This window comes from Arvicanthis niloticus, chromosome 20, assembly GCF_011762505.2.
Source record: "Arvicanthis niloticus isolate mArvNil1 chromosome 20, mArvNil1.pat.X, whole genome shotgun sequence".
Lineage (NCBI taxonomy): Eukaryota > Metazoa > Chordata > Mammalia > Rodentia > Muridae > Arvicanthis > Arvicanthis niloticus.
Genome location: NC_047677.1, coordinates 18,066,488 through 18,092,176, shown reverse-complemented (window position 1 = coordinate 18,092,176; position 25,689 = coordinate 18,066,488). Strand labels below are relative to the sequence as shown.

Below are 25,689 nucleotides of genomic sequence, written 5' to 3'. Positions count from 1 at the left end.
CCTCCTAGTCCAACAATAGTGATTTCCAAACAAAAAGTCCAAGAATCCAATAATTGTTCAGCCCATGAGGCAGAATGTCTCAGCTGATCTTCAGTATACATTGAACTTCTGAAGAAGTAGGGCACAGAAATACCTCAGCAGCAGGGTAAATGAACTTGTCAGTGAGACTGAGGGCAGGCAGGCTAAAAGCTTCTTCCTGCCATGTCCTTTCTATAGATTTAGGGTGGTCTTCCTACCTGGAACGGTCCAATCAAAAAAGTCCCTTACAGACATGTCCAACTGCTTGGGTTTGTAGTTAATTCCACGTGTAGTCAAGTTGACACTGGAGAAGAGCTATCTCAGCACCACACGTTTTATCCGTTTCTTCATGGAAACATTAGCAAATTATAGAAACAATATTATTACATCTTACATTGAGCTCTGGCTCTACAGGCATATGTGTGCACATGTACTATACGTGTGTATCCTGCACATGTGTGTACATTTGTGAGCATACGTGCCACATACATACATAGGATGAAGTAGCATTACTTATAAAATATGAAGTATTATTTATAAAATGATGGGAGTGGGATGATGGGATGCCTCGGTAGTTAAGAGCATTTGTTGCTCTTGCAGAGCACCAGGTTTTGTCTCCTAGCACCCAGAATGTGTGGCTAACAACGTATAACTTCAGTTTCAGGACAGCCAGTCTTACACTTTGTTCTGGCCTCATTGGGCACCAGGCACATATGTAGCACATTCATATATATATATATATATGTGTGTGTGTGTGTGTATGTATATATACATATATATATATATATATATATATATACACACACACATACATACATACACATATACACGCATATATGTATATATATACATACATATATGCGCATATACATATATGTATGTATATATACATATATGCGTATATATGTGTGTGTATATATCTTAACATAAAGGGTGAAAGATGGAGAGAGACAATCAGAGAATACAATTCTGAGGGATGTTAGTTAAGCTGAGATGTGTATCTATGAGAATGAAAGGAAGCTATGCAAAAGCCAGAGACAGGGCTTTCCAGGCTGAGAGAGCAAGCAAGGGAATACATGAGGAGGGATCAAATTAGAGGGCCTAAGGAGGTGAGTGGCCAGTGGGAGAACAGTGAGTGATGATCAGGAGACAAGGATGGATGTGTGCACATTCCAGATGTTGGGAACTAGCAAAATAAACATTTTAATGGCTATGTGCTATGTGTTTATGTACCGTGTATGGCACATACATGGAATTAGAGGACAACTTCAGGTATAACTTCGCCTTCTGCCTTGTTTTGAGATAGGGTTTTCTTTTCTCTGCTGTGTGAGTGTCTGCAGATGCTGGCCCATGAGCTTCTAGGCATTCTCTTGTCTCTGCTTCCCTCTTTCTTGTAGGAACAATGAGATCACAAACACTTGTTATGCATCTGGCTTTTACATGCATTATTGGGATTTGAACTTAGGTCCTTCTGCTTCTGAATGGCAAGCACTTTTACCCTTTGAGTCATTTCCCTAGCTCTTCACTGATGTATTGTTTTAATTACATCATATTTGAAAAACCGTAGTCAGTGTATCATAGGTATAAGAGTTATATGTCCTCCTAAAATTATATGGAAACCTCAGCTTCTTAAGCCTTCATTGAACACTTCTTTCCTTAGCATAACCATCTGCATCTCCCTTTCTCTGTTCAGTCTCATAATAATATAAATAACATAATAGGGTTCTTAAGCCTCTAATCATGCATAGGTACATTCACTCATTTATTGATTTCTCTATCTATCTATTTATTTTATTTTGGGGATGGTCAGAGGATAACTTGGGGGACTTAATACTCCTTCTGCCACGTGGGTTCCAGGAAGTGAGAGTCGGTCATCATTGGTGGCAGACATCCTTAACCATGAACCCATCCTACTGTCCCCATTTCAAGGTCTTAATCTCTGATCTATTTAATTTTCACTGGATTCATTTAATATGTATAGATGTTAAAGACATCAGCTACTAAAATGTGTCATGTGTTGATACACTAATAAACACAACACATATGATACATATGATACATAATTTGCCTCTCCATTGTAAACTTGTGAAACTGATAACAAAGCTGATTAAGAAAGGTCATATAAGTGCTGTTAAAGGACACTGTCCAAGAGAAATGGCAGTAGTCTATATTATTTCAGGGCCTCGTGGACTTTCCATCTAACCTGAAGGGAGATGTCAGGTACTGGGGTTTTTGTTACTCTGTGGCTTCCGAAGTGCAAGGCATTGTCCCCTCTGGTGTCACTCAGTTTTTGCCTTTGTTAAAAAAAGATTTTTTGGACTAGGAGAATAGTTGAGTGAATGAGAATGGTTGTTGTCCATGCATGAGGACATGGGTTCTGATCTCCAGCATCCACTTAACAATCTTGGTGTGCATCTCTGTATTACACTTTTAACTCCACTCTTAGGGGCACAGGTGGCACGGGAGGGCAGCTGCTGGGAATGGCTGTAATGTAAGACTGGCTCCAAAGTCAGCAAGTGTCTTAGTCAGTGTCCTATTGCTGTGAAGAGACACCAGTCTCCCTGAGACTTCTGCTGCTATTCCTATGATGTCATACTTTTTTTATTTCAACTTTTTACTTTGTCTTTTGAGTTTTCAGAATTTTGACTATACTATTCTTCAGAAAGATGCATTTTAAATGAAATGCTTTAGAAGTACTTTGAGCTTTCTGCATATGAATATCAATATAATGTAGCTAGGTCTCCTTTGAGCTCCTGACCCTTCTGCCTTTAACCTCAGCAATTGCCTGGCCAGTCATAGCAGTTTCACTCACTGGTTTTGTTGGCTAGATTTTCTAATGCCCTTTCATTCTGTTCTGAAATCACATGAAGTAAACATTGACCTGCTTAATAGAATTCAGTAATCTGGGTAGGTTATTGCAGAAGACTGTCTTCAGACCCAGAAATTCTTCTGTATGCTCAGTTCTACTGTTGAAGTTCTCAATCAGCTCGATACCTAACTTCATTCATTATGTGTTTTATCTTCAGGATTTTTAATGAGTTCTTTTTGTATGATCTTTTCTTAGTGAATTTCAGTTAGATCTTGAATTCTCTGTTTTTGAATTGTCTATTTTTCTTTAACATTGTACTAAGTTTTCCAGAAAATTCATTCTCTCGAATTTTTGCCAACTAATTCATATCCTTTTCTTTGTGCTCTTACTGGCAATGACTGTGCTTCCTTACAAGCACCATATTACAGTTTTAGTGTTCATGCTGCTTTATGTTGGCATTCGTGCATCTGGTGGTCGATTAGTTCCTCCTACCAGTTTGTGGAGTAGCTTTGTTAGTAAGAGGCTTACTATTGTTTTGATCGAATATACCATGCTGATCTGTGTTCCTCATGAGTTTGTGTGTGTGTGTGTGTGTGTGTGTGTGTGTGTGTGTGTGTTCAGCTTTTTCAGTTGTAATCAATACTAGCAGTATCAGCAAGTTTCTATAGCCAGTGGTTGTTTGGGGATTATATTGCCAGCCAGAAGAAAGTAGTTTCCTTAGCTTGGACCCAGCTAGGTTGCGCTATGAGTAAGTTGTTCTAGGCCAACAGAGGGGTGGACCATGCTCTTGTTCCATCTGGGTATAACATAGGTCAAAGATGCTTGTCACTGTTTAAAGGCTACACAGAGATAAGTGGTACTGTCAGTGCCTGAGAGCTACATCAGTGACTTCGTTGGACCCCTGAAGGATGATGACCTTCCTAGAAATGTTCATCTAGCTATTTTCTAGAGTTAAGAATGGATATGAGATCAAGCTTTTAAGAATAGGCTGTTCCATTACTTCTTGGCCACAGGAGAACTACCAGGTTTGTCTAGTTGATCCCCAAGGTCCTCAAGCAGGCCAAGTCAAACTATACAGGAAATATTGTAGGGACCTCAGTAGACTGAACCAGCACAATTGTACAGCTCCTCTTCTGTGTCTAGAGGTATTGCTTGAGAGGTTCATTGGTTACCTTTCTATCGCCGTGGTGACACCCACAACCAAAGTAACTTACAAAAGGAAGAGTTTGGGAGCTGGGCTTGGTGTGGGCTTTTGAAACCTCAAAAAAAAGCCCACCTCAAGTGGTTCCTCCAAGTGAGGACCAAGTATTCAAATATATGAGCCTATGGGGGCCGTTCTGGCTCAAACCACCATAGTAAACAAGAATAACTTCTTTATAGCATTGGGCAATTCAATGTAAGGTGGAAGTGCTTCACTGTCCCCTTTGGTCCCAAGTTTTGTCAAAGGGAAAATTTCAAAATCTTAAAAATGCTTTGGTGTTTCTTCATATATAAATCTCTAATAGGTTTAGTTGAAAGCTCTTGGGGTATTTCTAAATGTTTTTTCGGTAATATTAAATGTAAGAAGACTGAATTAGGCCAGCAGAGCCTAATTAGGACATTAAGTTGTATTATTTCATCTTTGAATACAGAAATGTTTTAAAATATTTTTTTCTTATATTTCAGGCCTTTTTATGGTTATCATGAGAAGGAAAGACACTTTATGAAGATCTATCTTTACAATCCTGCAATGGTGAAAAGGTACAAAGATAAACAAAACCAAAATATGAATAGACATGACTTAAATGTTATATTAATAAAAAGAAGATGATAGAAGAAAGGCTTTGTAATTTATAACACCATGACAGTAAAGAATGTAAGATGTCTGTATGTGTGAGTAGAAAGAGCCACTGCCTAGGTTGTAATGAAGGACATTTCAAAGGCAGGTCATTAGTTTATAGCCCCTGTCTATTTTTCTGTTTTGGACGTTTTGAGTTTGTTGAATTTTTTTTGGAAGGAGAGATGATAACGGTCTGATACAGAATTAGTGGCCTGTTGACCAGTCCATATGTTCAAGATTAAAAACAAGATAATCTTGTCATTTCAGAGTAAGGAGAATTTTGAGGACGTAAGACTGCAGTGAGAATACTTTTTGTTGACTCCTTACTAGCCGCTTCGTATCTTGATTTTTGTTTTTGTTTTGCCCTTAATCAGTCCTCTGCATCTAGTATTCCAGATTCTAAAAATAAATTTGACAGCCGTGAGGCTTGGGGGCTGGGGGCAGCCAGATAATTCAGTGAAAAGCCACCTGCTACTAAGTCTGACACCTGTGCTTCATCCCCAGGACACACATGTTGTAAGCAGTGCGCCAAGTCCTTCAAATTGTCCTCTGGCCCCCACGGACATACATAACAAGAAATAAATGCAATACAAAACTTCTTTTTAAGAGTAAATTGTCTAAGTTCAACGTCCGACAATTAGGCTTATTAGTTAAATGACTTTAAGGCAAGATACTTCCCCTTCTTCATGTCAAGGTTTCCCATGTTCCATTCTAATGTCTGAACCACCTCCAGACTGATTTGCTGCTCCTGTCAGCAGTGCCTTTATCTGTATCAGTTGGCCTCATTTCTCTTCCTCATGCCATTTAGATGTTAATAGTGATCATTTCACTTGGAACGCTCACATACACACATTTATACATATAAACATGCCCATCTCTCACGTATCCATTCTTCTTGGAAGACTTATCTCTCCATATCAAATGTCTTTCCTCCCATCCATTCTTTACTCCTGTGGTTTCTACCCAAACTAATCCACAGAAATTTTTGTTCACTAACTGTTACTAAATTGGTTTTATGTCTTTATTTTTTGAGCTTGTGCTACTAGTTAGGAGACCTTCAAATACCTAACTGCATAAGTTGGTTTCTGAGACTCTACCCTTCCTTGGTTATCCGCAGACCTTCGTGATCACTCATCTTGGTGCCGCTGTGCATTGTTGCTGTTTCTTCTTTAATGTTGGTGATTGTTCCTTAGGGACTGGCTCTATATCTTCTTCTTCTCCCTTCCATATTTACATTATGTATTCATTTTTATGCGTGTGACCTTTAAGTTAGTATGAATACTCTCCATTTTTCTCTTGAGTTCCCAATCAATACATGAAACCATTAACAGTAAATAGACTAGCTGTGTGGCTAAGCATGAGGACTCACAGAGAAGATTTGCTGGGAATTTTAGCCTTTTCATTTGTGTGTGTGAGTTTTAAAGAATACATTGTAGGCTGTGCGTGTGAACACAGGCACCTGCCGAGGCCAGTGTCGTTTAGTCCTGTGAAGCTGGATTTACAGGGAGGTGGTTGTGAGCCACCCAGCATGGGTGCTAGGAACCGAACCTGGGTCCTCTGCGAGACTAATACGCCTTCTTAAGTACTGAGCCATCTCATGTCTCTGATTCTTATAACATTTAAAATCTCTTGAGGATTCATCACTTTGTAAAATGTTAGCATGGGCTTGTAGTAAGGTTTGCCTGAGGATAAGCATTTGTAGCACACAACCTACTCAGTCTATAGGACGCAAAAGTATGTTAGCTAGTGTGTAAACCTCTACCAGAATGTCCCCTCTGCTAAAACTCAGTATGCTTAAAGCTGTTTTAATTTTTTTCTGAAAACAAACTGACAACCAAACCAAAACTACTTTTCTTTCATTCATTCCATTTTCTATAAACACATCACCACTAGTTGGCCTAAACTCAGTTCCTCCCTATATCACCGTGATCCATCTCCATTCAGTTCTTCAGGTGTGGCCGTGTCACCCTTACAGTTCTCCTGACTCTGGCAGATTTTTGTTTTACAGCAATCAATCTAGGTTTTCCATCATGGCCTCCTGATATGATTGTTTTGTTTGCCTGCTATTTACTTCTCCAGCAAATTCTACTATCACTTCATATTTTAGTAGGCTGTTTGTAACTGACTTCACATTGTAAGTAGGCTGTCTAACCTGACATCTGGCATTTGTCTTTCTGTTTCGACACTAGGCTACATACAGTATCTGTGGCTTCCCTTCCTGAATACACTGCTTTCTTAGGACTTTACTGAGCCCTATTGTATTACTGTGTAGCCCCCTTCCCTCTCTTCAGAGTTGAGCCTGTGGGGCAGTGAGCTCACTGCTTAGGCTCCTCGTTTGACGGGAACACCGCTGTGCCTCAGTTCTTGCATTGTGCTCCTTCCATGTGCATTGCTGCTGCTGCTTATGTCCCTAATCGGAGGGAGAAGGCCTTTCAATGGGAACACAGTCTTGAGTGGTGGAACTATGATTGGTATTTCTTTGGGGAATTTTTAGTGCTGTTTATAAAGTTATTTCTGTATTTTTTTAATAGTAGAAAGCAGAAAGAGATTTATCCAATGTGGCCACATTGGGATGAGGGACAAAGACATATAGCTAGGCACCCTCTCCCCTTACATACATACCAGTTTATTTTCAACATCCTGAAGTAAGAGTAAACTTTAGAAAGCAAGTATATACACATTTAAACAGTTTGCTCAAGGTGTGGTGCCACCCACCATCGACCTCATTGTCTAGGCCTGAGTCTCATCCTTTAAATGGGTCTGACAATTTGTTAGAATTATGGGACTTCCTTTCTAGAGACAAGTATCCCATACAGTTGGTGCCTTTTTCTTCTCCCAGCATGACACTTCTAGGGGACCCCCTGCCCACTTTGGGAATTCTTTGTTTTAGTAGTTTGAGACTCACAAGTGTCTCTTTAAAATGTCTTTATTTATCCAGAGCAGTTACAATTCCTCATTTTCTGTTTAACACTTATGTCTGTAACAGAATACAAGTGGGAACCAAGGTTAGACCATGTTTAATTAGTGCCAGGTAGCCATGCATAAGAACCATCTTGAGGGGCTAGAAAGATTGCTCAGTAGTTAAGAGCCTGTATTGCTCTTATAGCAGACCCAGGTTAGGTTCCAGGCCTAACCTGGTGGTTTGTCAGTAACTCCAGCTTCATGGGACCTCCCCTGACCTCCATACACTTAGTAAACAAAAATACATGTAAGGAGACACTGTGCACATAAAATAAGTTAAACCTTCTTAAATAAAAAATATTTGAAAAAAAAAAAAAAAAAAAAACCTGTTAGCGTTTAGTTACCTTTGGAAGGTCTGACATAAGCAACTCCATCCTGGTGATTTGAGACAGGATCTCGTTGGGAAGCCTAGGCTGGCCACAGGCCTTCCGCCTCCTGCTTTGCCTTGCCAAGTGCTTGGATTACAGGCAAGCACTACCATGCCTAATGTGAATTTCTCTAATTTTTTTCTTATATGGTTTTAAATTTTCCCCCATTTAAATCATGAATTATTTTTTTTTCATTGAGAAAAATTCATTTTCTTTACTTTAAAACTGTAGTTTAAACTTTTAACTGGAAATAAAATACGTATTTCTAGAAAAAGTGAAATGAAAAATTTTGAGTATTAGTAGGTTTTTTTGTCCTATTTCTGTAATCATTGCTTCATTTAATATTTTAAAGAACATAATCCTATACTTTCTTTTTCTAATTTAGGATATGTGAACTTTTGCAAAGTGGAGCCATAATGAATAAGTTTTACCAGCCTCATGAAGCGCACATTCCCTACCTCCTACAGCTCTTCATTGACTACAATCTTTATGGAATGAATTTAATAAATCTGGCTGCTGTCAAGTTCCGAAAAGCAAGAAGGAAAGGTACGGTTAATTTTCAAGTTCAGATTAAGGGTGCTCTGTAACCAGTGGCTTACAAAGTAGCATGCATAGTGGATAAAGAAGAGAGGAATGCTGAGAATGGGGTTGAGATGGTCAGGAAGAGCTTTGCAGAACTTTTTCTGGAGCTGTAGAGGTTAAGAGCATTGGCTGCTCTCCCAGAGGACCCAGGTTTGATTCCCAGCACCCACATAGTGCCTCACAACTATTTTTAATTCCAGTTCCAAGAAATCCAGTGTCATCTTAAGGCACCAAGCACACACATGGTAAATAGACATTCTTACAGGCAAAATACCCATATACATACATTTCCTAATTGATGGAGATACTCACATGCTGTGTAAATCACCCACTCATAAAAAGACAACTTGAAGATTTTTCATCTGTTTGGAACTATGTAGACAAGGTCATAGATTTCAAATATTTTACTCACTTTGAAGGAAACATTTTTATACTTTGGAACTGTGAACTTACCAGCCCTGCAACTCTAAGCAATCAATAATAAACTTTCCATTTCCATATAGGTACCTGTAGTGGTGAATTAGTTAAACTGCCTTGGCCCCCCAAAACTCACTGGATTTGCTAATGAGACACACACACCCACCCCAGCTAATTTTGCTATTCCTTCATTAGCACAATGGCTAGGCATTTCTAATCATCCCCGCAGTTATCATACATTCTTCTCTTCAACTTTCCTGAGTCAACTTGCTAAATCAACATTTCATCTGTGCTACTGCAGACCCAATGGGGGAGTAGCACTTTTTCAGATTATTTTTTTATTTTTTTATAATTACACTTCTGTGTAATAGAACACAAGACTTGTTCCCCACATCTGGCTGTAATTTTTTTCTTTTTATTGGATATTTTCTTTATTTACATTTCAAATGTTTTCCCCTTTCTAGGTCTCCCCTTCTGAAACTCCCTATTTCTTTCCCCCTACCCCTACCTCAAGGAGGGTGCTCAGCCACTTCTGTCTTCCTGCCCTGGCATTCCCCTACACTGGGGCATCAAACACCCTCAGGCCCAAGGCCTTCTCCTCCCTTTGATGTCCAACAAGGCCATTCTCTGCCACATATGTGGCCAGAGCCATGGGTTCTTCCATGTGTACTCTTTGGTTGGTGGTCCAGGGAATCTGTCCAGTTGACACTGTTATCCCCTCCATGAGTCTGAAAGCTCCTCAGCTCCTTCAGTCCCTTCTCCAACTCCTCCATCAGGGACCCTGTTCAGTCCAGTGATTGGCTGTGAGCATCCACCTCTGTATTTGTCAGGCTTTGGCAGAGCCTCTCAGGAGACAGCTATATCAGGCTCCTGTCAGCAAGCACTTCCCGGCATCTACAATAGCATCCGGGTTTTTGACTGTATATGGGATGGATCCCAAGGCAGGGCAGTCTCTGGATGGCCTTTCCTTCAGTTTCTGCTCCATATTTTGTTTCCATATTTCCATCTGTGAGTATCTTGTTCCCCCTTCTAGGAAGCACTAAAGCATCCACACTTTAGTCTTCCTTCTTCTTGTGCTTCATATGGTTTGTGAATTGAGTCTTGGGTATTCCGAACTTTTAGGCTAATATCTATCCATTTATCAGTGAGTACACACCATGTGTGTTCTTTTGTGGCTGGGTTACCTCACTCAGGATAATATTTTCAAGTTCCAGCCATTTGCCTGCAAATTTCATGAGGTCATTGTTTTTAATAGCTGAGTAGTACTCCATTGTGTAAATGTACCACATTTTCTCTGTATCCATTCCTCTGATGAAGGACATCTGGGTTGTTTCCAGCTTCTGGCTATTATAAATATGGCTGCTATGAACATATTGGAGCATGTGTCTTTATTACATATGGGAGCATCTTCTGGGTGTATGCCCAGGAGTGGTATAGCTGGGTCCTCAGGTAGTACTATGTCCAATTTTCTGAGGAACCCCAAGACTGATTTCCAGAGTGGTTGTACCAGCTTGCAACCCTACCAGCAATGCAGATGTGTTCCTCTTTCTCCACATCCTTGCCAGCATCTGCTGTCAACTGAGTTTTTAATCTTAGTCATTCTGACTGGTGTGAGGTGGAATCTCAGGGTTGTTTTGCTTTGCATTTCCCTGATGACTAAGAATGCTGAACATTTCTTTAGGTGCTTCTTGGCCATTTGAGTTTCCACAGTTGAAAATTCTCTGTTTAGCTCTGTACCACATTTTTAATAGGGTTATTTGGTTGTCTGGAGTCTAACTTTTTGAGTTCTTTGTATATCTTGGATATTAGCCCTCTATCGGATGTAGGATTGATAAAGATCTTTTCCCAATCTGTTGGTTGCCACTTCGTCCTATTGACAGTGTCCTTTGCCTTACAGAAACTTTGCAATTTTATAGGTCTCATTTGTCTATTGTTGATCTTCGAGCATAAGCCATTGGTGTTCTGTTCAGGAACTTTTCCCCTGTGCCCATGTATTTGAGGTTGTTTCCCCACTTTCTCTTCTATTAGTTTCAGTGTATCTGGTTTTATGTGGAGGTCCTTGATCTACTTGGACTTGAGCTTTGTACAAGGAGATAAGAATGAATCGATTTTCATTCTAGTACATACTGACCTCCAGTTGGACCAGCACCATTTGCTGAAAATGCTTTTTTCCACTGGATGGTTTTAGCTCCTTTGTCAAATATCAAGTGACCATAGGTGTGTGGGTTCATTTCTGGGTCTTCAATTCTATTCCATTGATTTACCTAACTGCCACTGTACCAATCCATGCAGTTGTTTTATTATTATTATTATTTATTATTATTATTATTATTATTATTATTATTATTATTATTATTGCTCTGTAGTACAGCTTGAGGTCAGGGATGTGTCAGCTCCTTAAAGCTGTCAGATCTAGGCAAAAGGAGAGAGATGTCCTGGTCTAGCCGGGTCTCTCCCGAGCTGAGCAGGATGGTGAGTGTTGGCACCCAAAGAAACATACCTGGTTGGGAGTCTTGTCAAGGCAGGAACTCAACTTTAATGAAACAACCTCTTGTTTATATAAACGTGGAGCATAGGGAGGAGGGGTTTTGGTGGGGTGAGATGACGTAGGGGGTGGGAAGGGTGATGGAGGGTATGGGGTGACTGACAGGGCCAATTGCAAAACTCTACATCAGCAACAGCTGATCAGTGTCCTGTCTAGCAGGGCATTGAACAGAGTCCGGGGAGAATGGGGGAACAGGCAAACACAAAGAGCGGCTTGTCTATAGTCTGATCAGTCCGCTGATTTTTACTTTTTCACACAGGGGTTATAAACACATAAAGTCAGGATGTGGGGAAGGGGATGATGCAGGAGCGTAGGTGTTCAGGGGGAGCGCAGATATCTTCCAGAACAGAGTATTGGATGTATGATGGTTCAGCGAACAGGCCACTATGACTCTGCCTATGATTCACTTGTCCTTATCTAAGTTGTTACTATCCACCAAGGCTACCTATCCACAAGGTCTATGACTATCCAGGCTGGTACATTTCCACCAAGGATACTTGTTTACAAGATCTTATAGCCATCTGTTCAGTGTTTTTCCGAAGAGACCAAGACTTTGTGTTAGCAAGCTGACTTAGGCCTATGGCTGATTTTAGGCCTTCAGTGTATAAGCAAGGCTGCCCCTGACAGAGCAGAGTCAGAGCTTAAACAGATCCTGTTGAGCCACTCCAATACAGAAGTGACTAAGACAGGTCTCAAACTTGAGCCAGCCTTAGACTCTCCCACAAGGCCACAGAAACTTGAGCCAGGCTCCGGTTTGTTCACAAGGCCCAAACCAGGCCGGAAATGAGGCCCAACAGGGATGGTGAGTCCTCCAGAAGTTCTTTTATTGTTGAGAATAGTTTTTGCTATTCTGGGTTTTTTGTTACTCCAAATGAACTTGAGAATTGCTCTTTCTAACTCTATGAAGAATTGAGTTGGAATTTTGATGGGGATTGCATTGAATCTGTAGATTGCTTTTGGCAAGATGGCCATTTTTACTATATCAATCCTGCCAATCCATGAGCATGGAAGATTTTTCCAAATTCATTCTTTGAAGCCACAGTTACACTGATATCAAAACCATACAAAGACCCAACAAAGAGAACTTCAAACCAATTTCCCTTATGAATATGATGCAAAAATACTCAGTAAAATTCTTGCAAACTGAATCCACAAACACATCAAAATGATCATTCACCATGATCAAGTAGGCTCCATCCCAGGGATGCAGGGTTGGTTCAATATTTGGAAATTTATCAATGTAATCCACTACATAAAACCACCTGAAAAACCAAACTCAAAATAAAAACCACACGATTATTTCATTAGATGCTGAAAAAGCATTTGACAAAAGTCAGCATCCCTTCATGTTAAAAGTCTTAAAAAGATCATAGTAAAAGCAGTATACAGCAAACCAGTAGCCAACATCAGACGAAATGGAGAGAAACTTGAAGCAATCCCAATAAAATCAGGGACTAGACAAGCCTGCAAACGGATACAAATTGGAAAGAAAGATGTCAAAAATGTCAGTATTTGCAGAGGTTATGATAGTATATTTAAGTGACCCCAAAAATTCCATCAGAGAACTCCTACAGCTGATAAACAACTTAAACAAAGTGGCTAGATATAAAATTAACTCAAATCAGTAGCCTTCCTATACTTTACAGATAAACAGGCTGAGAAAGAAATTAGGGAAACGACCCCTTCACAATAAATTCAAACAATATAAAATACTTTCCCAAATTCTCACATGGCTGGTTGCTTTCTTTTCTGTAGCGCTGTCTAATCCCTTTGCTTTCCCATCATGGTGATCCTCCGCCTCTTCCCCTCTCACTTTGTCTCCTGCTTGCACAATCTAAAACTCCTGCCCTGTCTTCCTACCCAGCCAATGCTTTATTATTATTATCGATCAAAGCCAGCTGGGGGCAGGGATCCTCGGGTCTGAAAACACAGGATTTTGGGAGCTGAGATCCGACTAAGCATTAAAACCAATGCCCATACAGGATAGGTGCCCATCCTGCACATGTACTGTTAGTGGAATTGTACCCTGTGTGAGAACATGACTTCTCTACGTAATAGTCTATCATTGTAATCCATGTGTGCTGGACTAGTACTTCACTCCTTTTAGTGACACAGAACTAGCCTGCTGCATGGATAACCTACATAGTTTTGTCTTTTCCAGTTGGTGGGCATTTGGAGATTTTTTTTTTTTTTTTTTTTTTTTACTCTTGTGTACACTTGTGTACAAAAGTTTCTTTTTATAACATATATTGGGAGTAAAATTTCTGGGTTCATTGATCTTCTTTCCTTTACATAAGAGTTTGTGTGTGTACCTGTTTACACATTCACACATGTACTTCTGTAGGCAAACACTTTACCTGCTGTGTTATCTCTTCTTCCTACTTCTTTTAGGATAAAATAAAATGGGTATTTTCTTCGGGCCAGCAGATGGCCACATTTCCTTCTCTCGTTGACATACTTATTCAGCCAGGGACCGGCATGTTGGTTTGAGTTTACTAACCATTCTCCTTTGGTTTCCTTTATTCCCATTTTTTTCTTCCCAATCTTCTTTTGTTTGTTTGTTTGTTTTTTTGAGACAAAGTTTCTCTGTGTAGCCCTGGCTGTCCTGGAACTCACTCTGTAGACCAGGCTGGCCTCGAACTCAGAAATCCGCCTGCCTCTGCCTCCCAAGTGCTGGGATTAAAGGCGTGCGCCACCACTGCCCGGCCCCAATCTTCTTTTTGTACCCATGAATAATGAGCTATATTTTCAGATCAGTCTCCTTAAAAAACAATCGTTTAAAAACCGGGTAATATTTAAGTAATAGTAAACACACCAAAAAAATTTGCAGTAATAACAAAAGTTTTAGACTAAAAGAGATAGTAGTGTAGTAAGATGACTTTTGCTCTGAGGATCTTCTTTGAGGCAACCATACTGGTTGTAAAAGAAACTCAAATCCAGGTCTACCTGCCTGGTAGAACGTCCAGAGCATAGAGCACAGAGTAGGACTGCGGGTAGATACACTCTGAAGTTGAACACAGATGGAGAACTTGAACATTCTTGAGACATTCAATCCAGTGTGGATCTCCTAGGACTAAAAATCCCCAAATCCAGAATGCGAGCTAAGATGTTACTAATGTGTTAATAAATACGTTCAGATCTGGTTGGCGAAGCGAGTGTAGAGCCTCCCTGGAGCATACACTCTCTTCTGCTGCTGTCGTATATTAGATCTAGAATCCGTAAGTACACACCTCAAATCAGCAAAGAATCCAGATGCTGTCATTATTAGTGGCTATTGAAAATTACCATTTATAATCTTTGTTAAGTAAGGATGCTATGTGCAGAGTTCTACTGTACAGTGTTATATTCACTAGTCGTTTTAAAAGTTAAATTGGCTCACCAACTAGTAATAGTGTCTTTGTATGGAACAATTTAGTTTCAATAAAACTTTTTAGAAAGAAAATTTTTGTAATGACAGCATATACTATATACTATATACATATACTATATACTATATACTATATACATTTTTAGTCCACACGATTAATGCCTTGAACCCAGTCTATTGCTCCCCTTCAAAGACCAAAATTATTTATTTATAAACTATAATACTAGCTGATAACCTCAAGTTTTTATAAAAATTATTCTTTTCTCATCTTCTCAGTGATTGGAGTAATACAAAATCTCTCATAAGAAACCAACTTTCTATATAAGAAATAAGTAGTTCTCCTTAAATCCTAAGAATCACTAAGAAAAAAGGTCACATAAGGAAGCATGAGATAGGCTTGACTGTCTCTTAGCTTCTTGACCGCCTCTTAGCTTCTTTGAAAGGATAGCACTTTGAAGCCCAGAAATAGGTTCACACTGAAAACAACTCACAAATAATCATATCTAGTCACCTTAACTTTGACAGTGGTGCTGTGATAATTCAGTTGAGAAACAATAGTCTTTTTTTTCTCTTGTTTTTTTTATTTGTTTGTTGTTGTTGTTGTTGTTCTTCGTTTGTTTTCTTCTTTTTTTTGTTTTTTTTTGGGGTTTTTTTTTTTTTGTTGTTGTTGTTGTTGCTTTACAATAGTCATTTCAAAAACTACTTCTAGAGCCGGGCAGTGGTGGTGCACGCCTTTAATCCCAGCACTTGGGAGGCAGAGGCAGGTGGATTTCTGAGTTCGAGGCCAGCCTGGTCTACAGAGTGAGTTCCAGGACAGCCAGGGCTACACAGAGAAACCCTGTCTCAGAAAAAAGAAAACAAAAACAACTTCTAGAATTGTTGGATGTCCATATATTATTACTGGGACATATAATTTATTGGTTTATGGTGTGTGTGTCTGTGTGTGTGTGTGTGTCTGTGTCTGCCTGCCTGTCTGTCTGGGCATGCACACATGCACCTGTCTGCAAACTGAATCCAGAGGTCTGTGTATCCTAGACAAACATTCTCCACTGAGCCACACCCCTCTTTTTATTTTGACTTTAATGTGGTCTCACTAAGTTGTTCAGGCTGGCCTTGAACTCAGTCTGTAGCCCATGTAGGCACTGGACTTAAAAATAGTCCTGCCTCAGTTGCCTTAATTGGGATTAATGGCCTGCACCACCATTCCAGATGAATTATACATTTTAAGTCATTAAGATGCGTGTGTGTGTGTGTGTGTGTGTGTGTGTGTGTGTGTGTGTGTGTAAAATATATGCTATTGATATATAAAATAAATATATATGTATGTAAGATGTAAAATATCAAGTATTTTAGATGAAAACTCTGCCCAACCTTGAATTTGAAAGGGAAGTTTTAGATACAGCTATGAGGGGAAAAGTTAGTCGGTTGGATTTTCTTAAAGTTTAAAACTTTTGATCAGTGAGAACACATTTTAAACATGAAAAGTAAAGGCTGAAGAGACGTCTCAGCAGTGAAGAACACTTGCTTCTCTTACAGGGCTCCCAAGGTTTCAAGCACTGACATGTAGTTTGCAACAATCTGTACTCCAGTTCTAGGGTTCCAGTTCCCTCCTTTGTCCTCTAGGGCACACACGAGGAACACATCCATCCAGGCAGGCACATACTCATCCATGTAAAGTAAGAACGCATTTCCTAGTCTACCAGTTCTTGAGAATCTTCTACAATGTATTTAAATCCTATTTACTCTCCCTCTATACCTCCCAGATCCGTGCCCATCTCCTTCCCACCCAGCTTTGTGTCCTGTTTTTCATCTCATCAAGTACAGTTGGTGCTGCCCACATCCTCGTAGACGTGTGGCCTTCACAGGAGTGGTTGACTGTGAGGGACCACACTCTTACAGAAAACTGACTTCCTCTCAGTAGCTGTGCTTGCCAATATTTCCATAGCCTCAAGTGGCTGTCCAGCTCCTCGCTCCATGCTAGAGTTTTGCCTGCCTTATGCTTGCATAGGTTTTGTGCATGATGTATTTACTGTTATAAATTTGTATGTTCAGTTGCCTTGCTGTGTCCAGAAAACACTGATTCCTTTTATTACTCTACTGCTTCTGACTCTTACAATCTTCCCACCATCTTTTCTGTAATGATCCCTGAGTGCAATGTAGAATGTATATGGCCTGTTTAGGTCTGTGCGTTCCACTGTGTCTGTGTGCGTGCGTGCGTGCGCGTGCGTGCGTGCGTGCGTGTGTGTGTGTGTGTGTGTGTGTGTGTGTGTGTGTGTGTGTGTGTCTGTGTATACTTGACCAGTTGTGAGTCTCTCTGTTGATCGCCATCTACTGCAAACTGAAAGCTTGTCTGATGAGAATTGACAGTTGTCCTGCTAATCTATGGGTATAATTATGAATAATTAGGATTCTGTCTAATACTATGCCCATTCAGCAGAGTAATAATAGATTCTCCTTTAGAGCCTGTGGCCTGTCTAGCTACCAGTTCATGTCTCCCATGTCAGTGCCAGATAATGGATTTCAACTTGTGGAACAGTTCTTAAATACAACAAGACTATAAATGGCTACTCCTAAGACCTTTGTGCCACTGTTGTACCAGTGAGCTGGTCATTTTTATTGCAGAATTCATAGCTGAGTAATATTGGTGGTTACTTTTCTCTTCTTGTAGCAGAGACCCTGTAAGTACTAGGGAATCTAGCCTGCAGGGATAAGGCTTCTAGGTGGATAGCAGCTTGATTTCCTTTTGTCCTGAGTCAGTTATGTGATATGTTTACAGTAGGGACTTACCTTCAAGTTCTAGAGAATAATCAAGAGCATTGGCAATACCCTATCATTCCCATATATCATACAAGCACTGCTGATGATCTTTAAGGGGCTCTTAAACGTTCCTGTAGAAGTTCACAAGCCATGCCTCTATCATCTTGCACTGCTATCAACATTATTCTTCCAGTTTGGTAACAATTGGATATTACTTCACTTGGTAACAACTCCAAAAGAGTTAACACATTCCTGGCTCTGGGCTTTTTATATGTTGTTCTCTGGTGTTTTGTAAGGACACTGTTGCCCTGTTATGGGGTGATTGTAATTGTGTATATGTATATTTAATGAGGCTTCTCATGTGACTTCTTGAAATGTTTTAGTGTGCCCATAGGCTAATATATGTGCCTATTTTGTCACCAGGGAGTAAAATGATTTAAAATGATTTAGAAAGTTTAGGAGGTGTGGCCTTGTTGGAGGAAGTGTGTCACTGGGGGTAAACTTTGAGGTTTCAAAAGCCCATGCCAGGCCTAGTCTCTGTCTACAGATCAGGATGTAGAACTCTCAGCTATTTCAGCATCATGTCTGCCTGCATGCCACCAATGCTCTCTACGGTGATAATAACGGAGTAACCTCTGAAACTGTAAGCCAACCCCAATACAAGCTTTCTTTTATAAGAGTTTTCTTGCTCATGGTCTGTCTTCACAGCAATAGAACAGTGACCAAGATGTCCCCCATAGTCCTGCTGTACCTTAGCATCTCATTCCCATTTAATACTTTCTGTTCTGCTTTTCTTTAACCCAGTATACCACTGCATTCTATCGTCCTTCCCTTGAACAGCCCTTCTCACTATAGCCCCTTACCAATTTTCTGACCTCCATGGTTAATTCCAAATGGAGCAAACATCTCAAAAAGCCAACACCCATAAACCAGAAAAAACATTTGTCTTTCCAGGTCTGGGTTCCCTGAGAGTGATTGTTCCTAGCTCCATCCATTTACCACCATTTCACAAGTGTCTTGGTCCTGGAGCCTAGGCTTGTGGCATTGAGGGACGAAGAAAGGACAGACACAGTTGCAAAAAAGATGAGATCTGGCGGCTTTCTGTAGCCTCCACCTCTATCACTGTAGGAACCTCAGCACATTTGTTAGGTTCAGCCTAGGGGAGGGCTTAGGTAGTCTGAGTAGGAGGCCTCTGTCTCAAGGCTGTGGACCACCTCCTCCAAAGTAAGTCGCAGGTGCTAGTCTTTACACACTGGTCAGTGTTTCACAGACTTCATACTCAGACTCCTAGGAATGCTTTCCCATTCCTCCTGAGCCTGGCCCATGTGGATAATGGCTTTGTCAACCTTCCATAGGCCACTTGATCTTGCAGTTCTCAACAGCACCTGCAGGTGTGAAAATATACATTCACCCAGGCATCATTCACCCGGGGCTTCCTCTACTCTGCACAATTTACTTGTCAATTTCATAAGTTCACTTTTCTTAATAGCTGAGTAAATGTTCTACATTTTTCTTATCCATTTATTAGTTGATGGACATCTAGGCTGTTTGCATTTCTTAGTTATTATTAATAGAGTAGCGATGACCATAGATAAGCAGATGCTTCTATAGTAGGATACATGGGGTCTTGGGTATATGCCCAACAGTAGTACAGCTGCATCGACCATATATGTGGTGGTAGTTACTGCTAGCTTTCTGAGGAACTTCCACACTGATTTACATAGTGGCTATGTGACTTTACATTCATACCAGCAGTGAGTATTCCTCTTTTCCCACAAACCTAACGGTATTTGTTGTCATTTGGGGTTTTTTGTTTGTTTGTTTTTGTGACAGCATTTCTCTACATAGCAGTGGCTGCCCTGGAACTCAAGTTTTTTAATTAGTAATGTAGGGACTAAGGCCTGTGCCACTTCACTCTGTTTGTCATTTGTTTTGTTGTTTTTTTGGGGGGGTGGTTATTCTGGTTTTGTTTTTATCTTAGCCATTCTGATTGCAGTAAGATGAAATCTCAGAGTAGCTTCAATTTACATTTCCCTTATAGCTTAGGATGCTGAATATCCTTTTAAAATATTTCTTAGTTGTGTTCTTTTCCTATGAGAGCACTGTTTACTTCCTTTCCCCATTTTTAAGTTGGATTGTTTTCTTAATGTTTAGTTTTTTTTAGTCCTTTGTATATTCTAAAACTAGCCTCTAACATGTATAGCTGGTAAATCTTTTTTTAGATTCTCTAAGTGGTGCTGTGTTTACTGAAGTGTGATTTTTAGTTTCATGAGGTCCTGTGTAATCAGTTATTTGCCTCCATGCATGCCCTTTTGGGGTCACCTTCAGAGACTTTCCCTGTGTCATTGAGTTCAAGTGTATTCCCTACTTTTCTCTTGGTTAGATTCAGAATTTCAGGTCTATTTTGAGGTCATTGGTCCATTTGGAGTTGAGTTTTATGCAGGGTGAGATGTAAGGATCTAATTCATTCTTGTGCATGTAGCTATACACTTTGACCAGCACCATTTGTAGAAGATGATTGCTCTAATGTGCTATTGGCCTCTTTGTCGACAATAGCATTGCTGTATTGTATCACATGACTGTGTGAGTCTTCGTGGTCTGTACTTCTCTTCCATTTGTCAATGCCTGTTTTTGTACCAGCACCATGCTGGTTTTATTAATGTAGTGTCCTAGTTTGCTTTCTATTTTTCTGATACAAACCATGACCAAAAGCAGCTTGAGGTGAGGAAGAAAGGTTTGGCTTACACATCTTTAGTAACAGTCTATTGAGAGGAGCCGAGACGGGCAGGCACTCAGGCAGAGGGCATGGAGGAGTGCTGCTCACTGGCTTACTCCACTTGACTTCCCATTTTGCTTTCTTATAAAAAAAGGAACTTCTATAGGAACCACCTCCCCAGGGATGGCACCACCTGCAGTGGTCTGGACCCTTCCACACCATTCAAAAATAAATGACCTGCAGACTTGATTACAAGTCACTATGATGGGGCATCTTATCAATTGAGGTTCACTTTTCCGAGATCACTCTGGGTTGTGTCAAGTTGAAAACAAAACAAAACAAAATAAAAATAACCCCCAAAACTAACCAGTATACAAATGATCTAAGTATGTGGTATAACTTGAAATCTAGAATGGTGGTACTTCCAGCCATTTGGTCTTGTCCAGGATTGTTTGGACTCTCCTGGGCCCTTTCTAAGATTTTTTTTTTTTTTCAGTTTCTGTGATAAAACTTCTGTGAAAACTTGATGAGTATTGCATTGAACCTCTAGTTTGTTTGATGGGATGTGAGTTTTCCTATTCTTCTGTTGACCCATGGGCATGGATGATTTCTCCATCTTCTGAGATCCTTTTCAGTTTTCTTTTTTCAGTGTCTTAAAGTTTTCAGTCTACATATTTTTTTTTACCTTTTTAGGTTAGATTTATTCCAAGATATATTTTTAAAGATTTATTTACTTTTATTTTATGGACACATGTGTTTAGCCTGCATTTACATGTGTTTGCCATGTGTGTACCTGGTGCCTGTAGAGGCAAGAAGAGAAAACTAAATCCCCTGGTACTAGAATTAAAAGTGCTTGTGAGCTGTAGTGTGGGTGTTAGGAACTGAGTTCAAGTTCACTGCAAGGATAGTAAGTGCTCTTAACCACTGAGATATCTCTCAAGCCCCAAGACTTTTGTGTGTGTGTGTGTGTGTGTGTGTGTGTGTGTGTGTTTAGGCTATAGTAAAGGGAATTATTTCCCTGATTTTTTAATCAGTATGTTTCTCATTTATATAGGAGGGCTAGTGATTTCTGTGTGCTCATTTTTATACTGTTACTTTGCCCGTTTATCAGCTGTGGGAGCTTTCTGGTGGAGTCTTCAGGGTCTTGTATATGTAGAATCATATCTAAAAATAAGAATGCTTTTATTTACTTATTTCTTTTCTATTTGTATTTTTCTTTCCTTGGCATGTCTTATTTCTGTATAGGCTTAAATAGGAATGGAGACAGTAGATGGTTTTTTGTCTTCTCCTGATTTTAGTGGAAGTTCTTTTGAGTTTTTCTTCATTTAACAAGGCGTTGGCTATGGACTTGCTTTATTATGCTGAGATATGTCCCCTGCCTTCTTAGATTTTTCTAGGACTTTTAATTTTTATTTTCAATAGGTTTTTGTGTAATTCTACTATCATTGATAATGCCTTTGTAAATTGTATTTGGAAAAATTCCTTTTTTTTTTTTTTTTTGTAGAATAATTTGAGGAATATTGGTAGTTTTCTTTGAAGCCCTGGTAGAATTCATTGCTGAATCTATCTCGCCCTGGGTTTATTTTTTAGTCAGGAGATTTTTAATTACTGCTTTTATTTCAATTGTATTTCATAGGTCTATTTAAATTATTTATTTAACTTTACCTTTCATGGGCCATATATATCTAGAAATCCTTCCATTTCTTTAGATTTTTTAGTTTAGTGGAACATAAATTATAATTTCTAAGTCCTTATGATCCTATGAATTTAGTGTCTATTGTGTCTCCATTTACATCCTTAATTTTATTAGTTTTATTGGTTTTAATCATCTCTTTTTGGTTAATTTAAGTAAAGATCTGTCAGTCTTGTTAATCTTTTTAAAGAGTTGACTTCATTGATTTTGGTTTTGTACATTTTTTCCTGTATGATTAATTTCAGCCCTGATTTGATTATTCTGTTTGTTTACTCTGTTGAGGTGTTATCTGCTCTAGTTTTCCCAAGGCTTTTAGGTGAGTCATTAATTTAGTAGTTAGAGATCTCTCAAGATTTTGATGTAGGCACTTAGCGCTGTGAACTTTCCTCTTAGAACAGTTTTTGGTGTATCTCACAAATTGTATACAATTTGGAATGTTGCATTTTCATTTTCATTCATTTCTAGGAATTTTTATATTTTCTTCTTGATTTTATCTTTCACCCAGTTATTATTCTGTAGTCTGTTTATTTTGTGTTTGCATATTTTCTGTTGTTTCTGTTGTTGATAATCCAACTTTATTCCATTGTCGTCAGATAGAATGCAGAATATGATTTTAGTTTTTCTATACTTGTTGAAACTTGCTTTGTCCCCTAATATGTGGTTGATTAATATGAAAGTCGTATAACCTGCTGATAAGAAAGTATATTCTATAGTGATTGAGTGAAAAGCTTTATAGATATCTATTAGATTCATTTGGTATTTTTATGTATTTAGTTCCAGGGTTCTCGTTTATTTCCAGATGACCTGTCTGTTGGTGAGAGTAGGGTGTTAAAGTCACCCAGTATTATTGTATTGAGGTTAATCTAGTGTTTTAGATCTAATCAGTGTTATGAAATTGGGTGTCTCTGTTTAGTGTGTCTATACTCAGGATTGTTATAGTCTGTTGGTGGATTTTTCCTTTAATGGGTATGATGTGTCTCTTATATCTTCCAACTAATTTTGGCTTGAAGTATATTTTGTTGAATATTAGAATAGCTGCTTCTGCTTGTATCTTAGTTCCATTTGCTTACAATATCTCTTTCTTATCATTTTTCTTCCTAAGGTAAGTCTGTCTTTGTTGGTGAGATGTGTTTCTTGGGAGCAGCAAAGGATAGATCCTGTTTTCTAATCCAGTCTCTTATTTCTGTGTCTTTTTATTGGGGAACTGAGACCATTAATAGTCAGGATTGCTATTGAAAGGTGTGCATTAATTCTTGTTATTTTGATGGTTTTGTGGTATTTTCTCAGATCTTTGATTATCTGTCCTGACATTATTGTTTCCTGTGGTCTCTTAGGTGTGTTTATTCTTCTCTTCAAATTGAAATTCGTTTTTTTTTTTTTTTTTCTAGTACTCTTTATAGGGCTTGCTTTGTAGTTATAAATCCTTTTAGTCTGTTTTACCAGGGCAAATTATTTCTCCTTAAATTTTAACAGATAATTTTGCTGAGTCTGATAGTTTAGGTTGACCATTTTGGTTGTTCAAGACTTGGAATAGATCTTTCCAGGCCCTGTTGGCTTTAAATGTTTCTGCTAAAGAATCCGGTGTTCTAAGAGGCCTGACTATAAGTCACTTGACCTTTCTCCCTTGCAGCTTTTAATACCTTTTCCTTATTTTGTGTTTTTAATATTTTGACTACCATATACGTAGAGCATTATTTTCTGGCCTTGTCTATTTAGTGTTCTATAGGCTGTTTGTATCTAGGTATGCACCTCTTCCTCTGGGCTTGCTCTCCGCTATGATTTTCTTCTGCTGTGCTCATAATTAAGAGGGTAATTGTCTTCATAGTGTCCCAGGCTCTCCCGTGTTCTGATCTTTTGTTTATCTATTTTTTTATTTATTGACCTTTACACAGGGATCCATTTCCAATACTGTCTTCCACCCTGCCTCTGTTTTCTGTTGGTGAGGCTTTTCACTGGATTTACTGGTGTTTTCCATTGTAGCATCATTTCAGTTTGGGTGTTATTTAAAAATTCAAACTGTTTCCATGTTTGGATTGACTTCTTGTGTTATTCATTTCTTTTTCTTCTTTCAGTTTTTGAGGTGCATGTTGCCCATGGGGTTTCCTATCCCATTACCGTGAGATTTTTGTTTTGGAGGTGATATGTGTTATTTTGGATTTTTTCATTACTTTTGTTTCTGCATTGGTATTGTGCATTTAGAGTTATTTGTTCATTGAATTTTTCTTTTTTTGTTTGTTTTGTTTATGTCAAATTTCATCGGAGGTTTGTCTAATGTCCAGGAAGGGTCTAATTCGTAGGAGAGTTACCTCAGTTTCTTGGTTGTGTGGTTTTGGCAGCCTCTATCTTGGCTCCTCTGTTTCTCTGCTGTAATCTAGTGCCTTTGCTGTTTAGTCAGGGAACCTGGAAAAGTTTGTCCCATCAGCGTGGACTGGCATTGGGTCTCAGAGCCAGATAAAACAAGGGAGGGTCCCAGTCAGGCAGCTGACAAGGCTCTGGACCCTGAGTCACATGTGGTGGCTGGAGGGTCCCTGTGGAGGTCAGGCTGAGATCTGGAAGGTCCCAGAGGGAGGAAGACAGGCTAAGAAGAGGTGGCTGCCCCTGGTAAGCTTTGGCAAGACACAGGTGGCCCAAATTGAGAGCAGCCAAGACAAAGAGCACAAGTAGTCTTGAGTTCACAATACATGGTCACAATAAATAAATCATATTTAAAATGCAAAGAAATCTCACTGCAAATATTTTTGTATTTAATATATAATAATACCTATAGTATTTAGGTAATTCTGAAAAGTCAATTTAAAAAGCAACCCAATTAAACCTTGCTAAAAAACTCAAACACATTTTTCTCTTCCCTAAAGTTGATGGCAAACACACACAAAAAGATGATATTCAACAGTATTTAATAGGAAAATTTTAATTAAAACCAGAAAGTTCTACTCCTACACACCTATTATAAAAGGCCACAATTCAAAAGAGTCATGATAACCTAACCAACGCTGGCCCATGTGTTATACCATAGCAACTCTCACTGTTGATGGCAAATGTGAAGTAGTCTCGTGTGTGTGTGTGTGTGTGTGTGTGTGTGTGTGTGTGAATTTTTCTTTTTCCCCACTTACTTATTTATGTATTTATTCACTCATTTTACATCCCAATCACAGCTCCCCCACCTGTCTCCTCCCACTGCCCCCCCCCACAGCCCTTCCCTCCTTTCATCTCTGAGAAGGGGACAGTCCCCCCTGGGTACCAACCCACCCTGGCACCTTAGTTCTTTATTTTTTAATGAGGTGTTAATCATTTAGGTATACTTATTATGCTGTGAGATTTTATAAGTGCTTCTTACTCAAATCAATTCATTAGAAATACTTTTTTCCTATTCTTAGTTCAGAATTATTGCTCTCAACTGTGTGTATGTAGTCCTGTGTATCAGTGAATCTTTAAAATATATTTGGGTGTTCTTACATGATTTGTAAATTATTTTACAAAGAGGATAATTTTGTACAAATTATAAATATAATTTGCTAGTTGTAGTAGCTCGTGCATTTAATCTTAGTGTCCAGGATGCAAAGTCTGCCTGGTCTATGAGTTTGAGACTGCCCTAGTCTATACCATGAGTTCTAGGTTAGCCAAGGTTGTGTAATGA

At 39.2% G+C, this 25,689-nt stretch overlaps 1 protein-coding gene across 6 annotated transcripts in view; it reads left to right on the top strand.

Moving 5' to 3' along the window:
• Rev3l (REV3 like, DNA directed polymerase zeta catalytic subunit) overlaps positions 1–25,689 on the top strand; it is a 157,674-nt gene that overhangs the window by 50,711 nt on the left and 81,274 nt on the right. For all 6 annotated transcript variants that reach the window (XR_013105471.1, XR_013105470.1, XM_076917128.1 and 3 more), the window contains 2 exons: positions 4,493–4,567; positions 8,361–8,521. Coding sequence is in view for 4 of the 6 variants with exons in the window: in XM_076917128.1 (XP_076773243.1) it covers positions 4,493–4,567; positions 8,361–8,521 (236 nt within the window). In the remaining 2 variants the exon portion in view is untranslated. The remainder of the gene's footprint in view (positions 1–4,492; positions 4,568–8,360; positions 8,522–25,689) is intronic.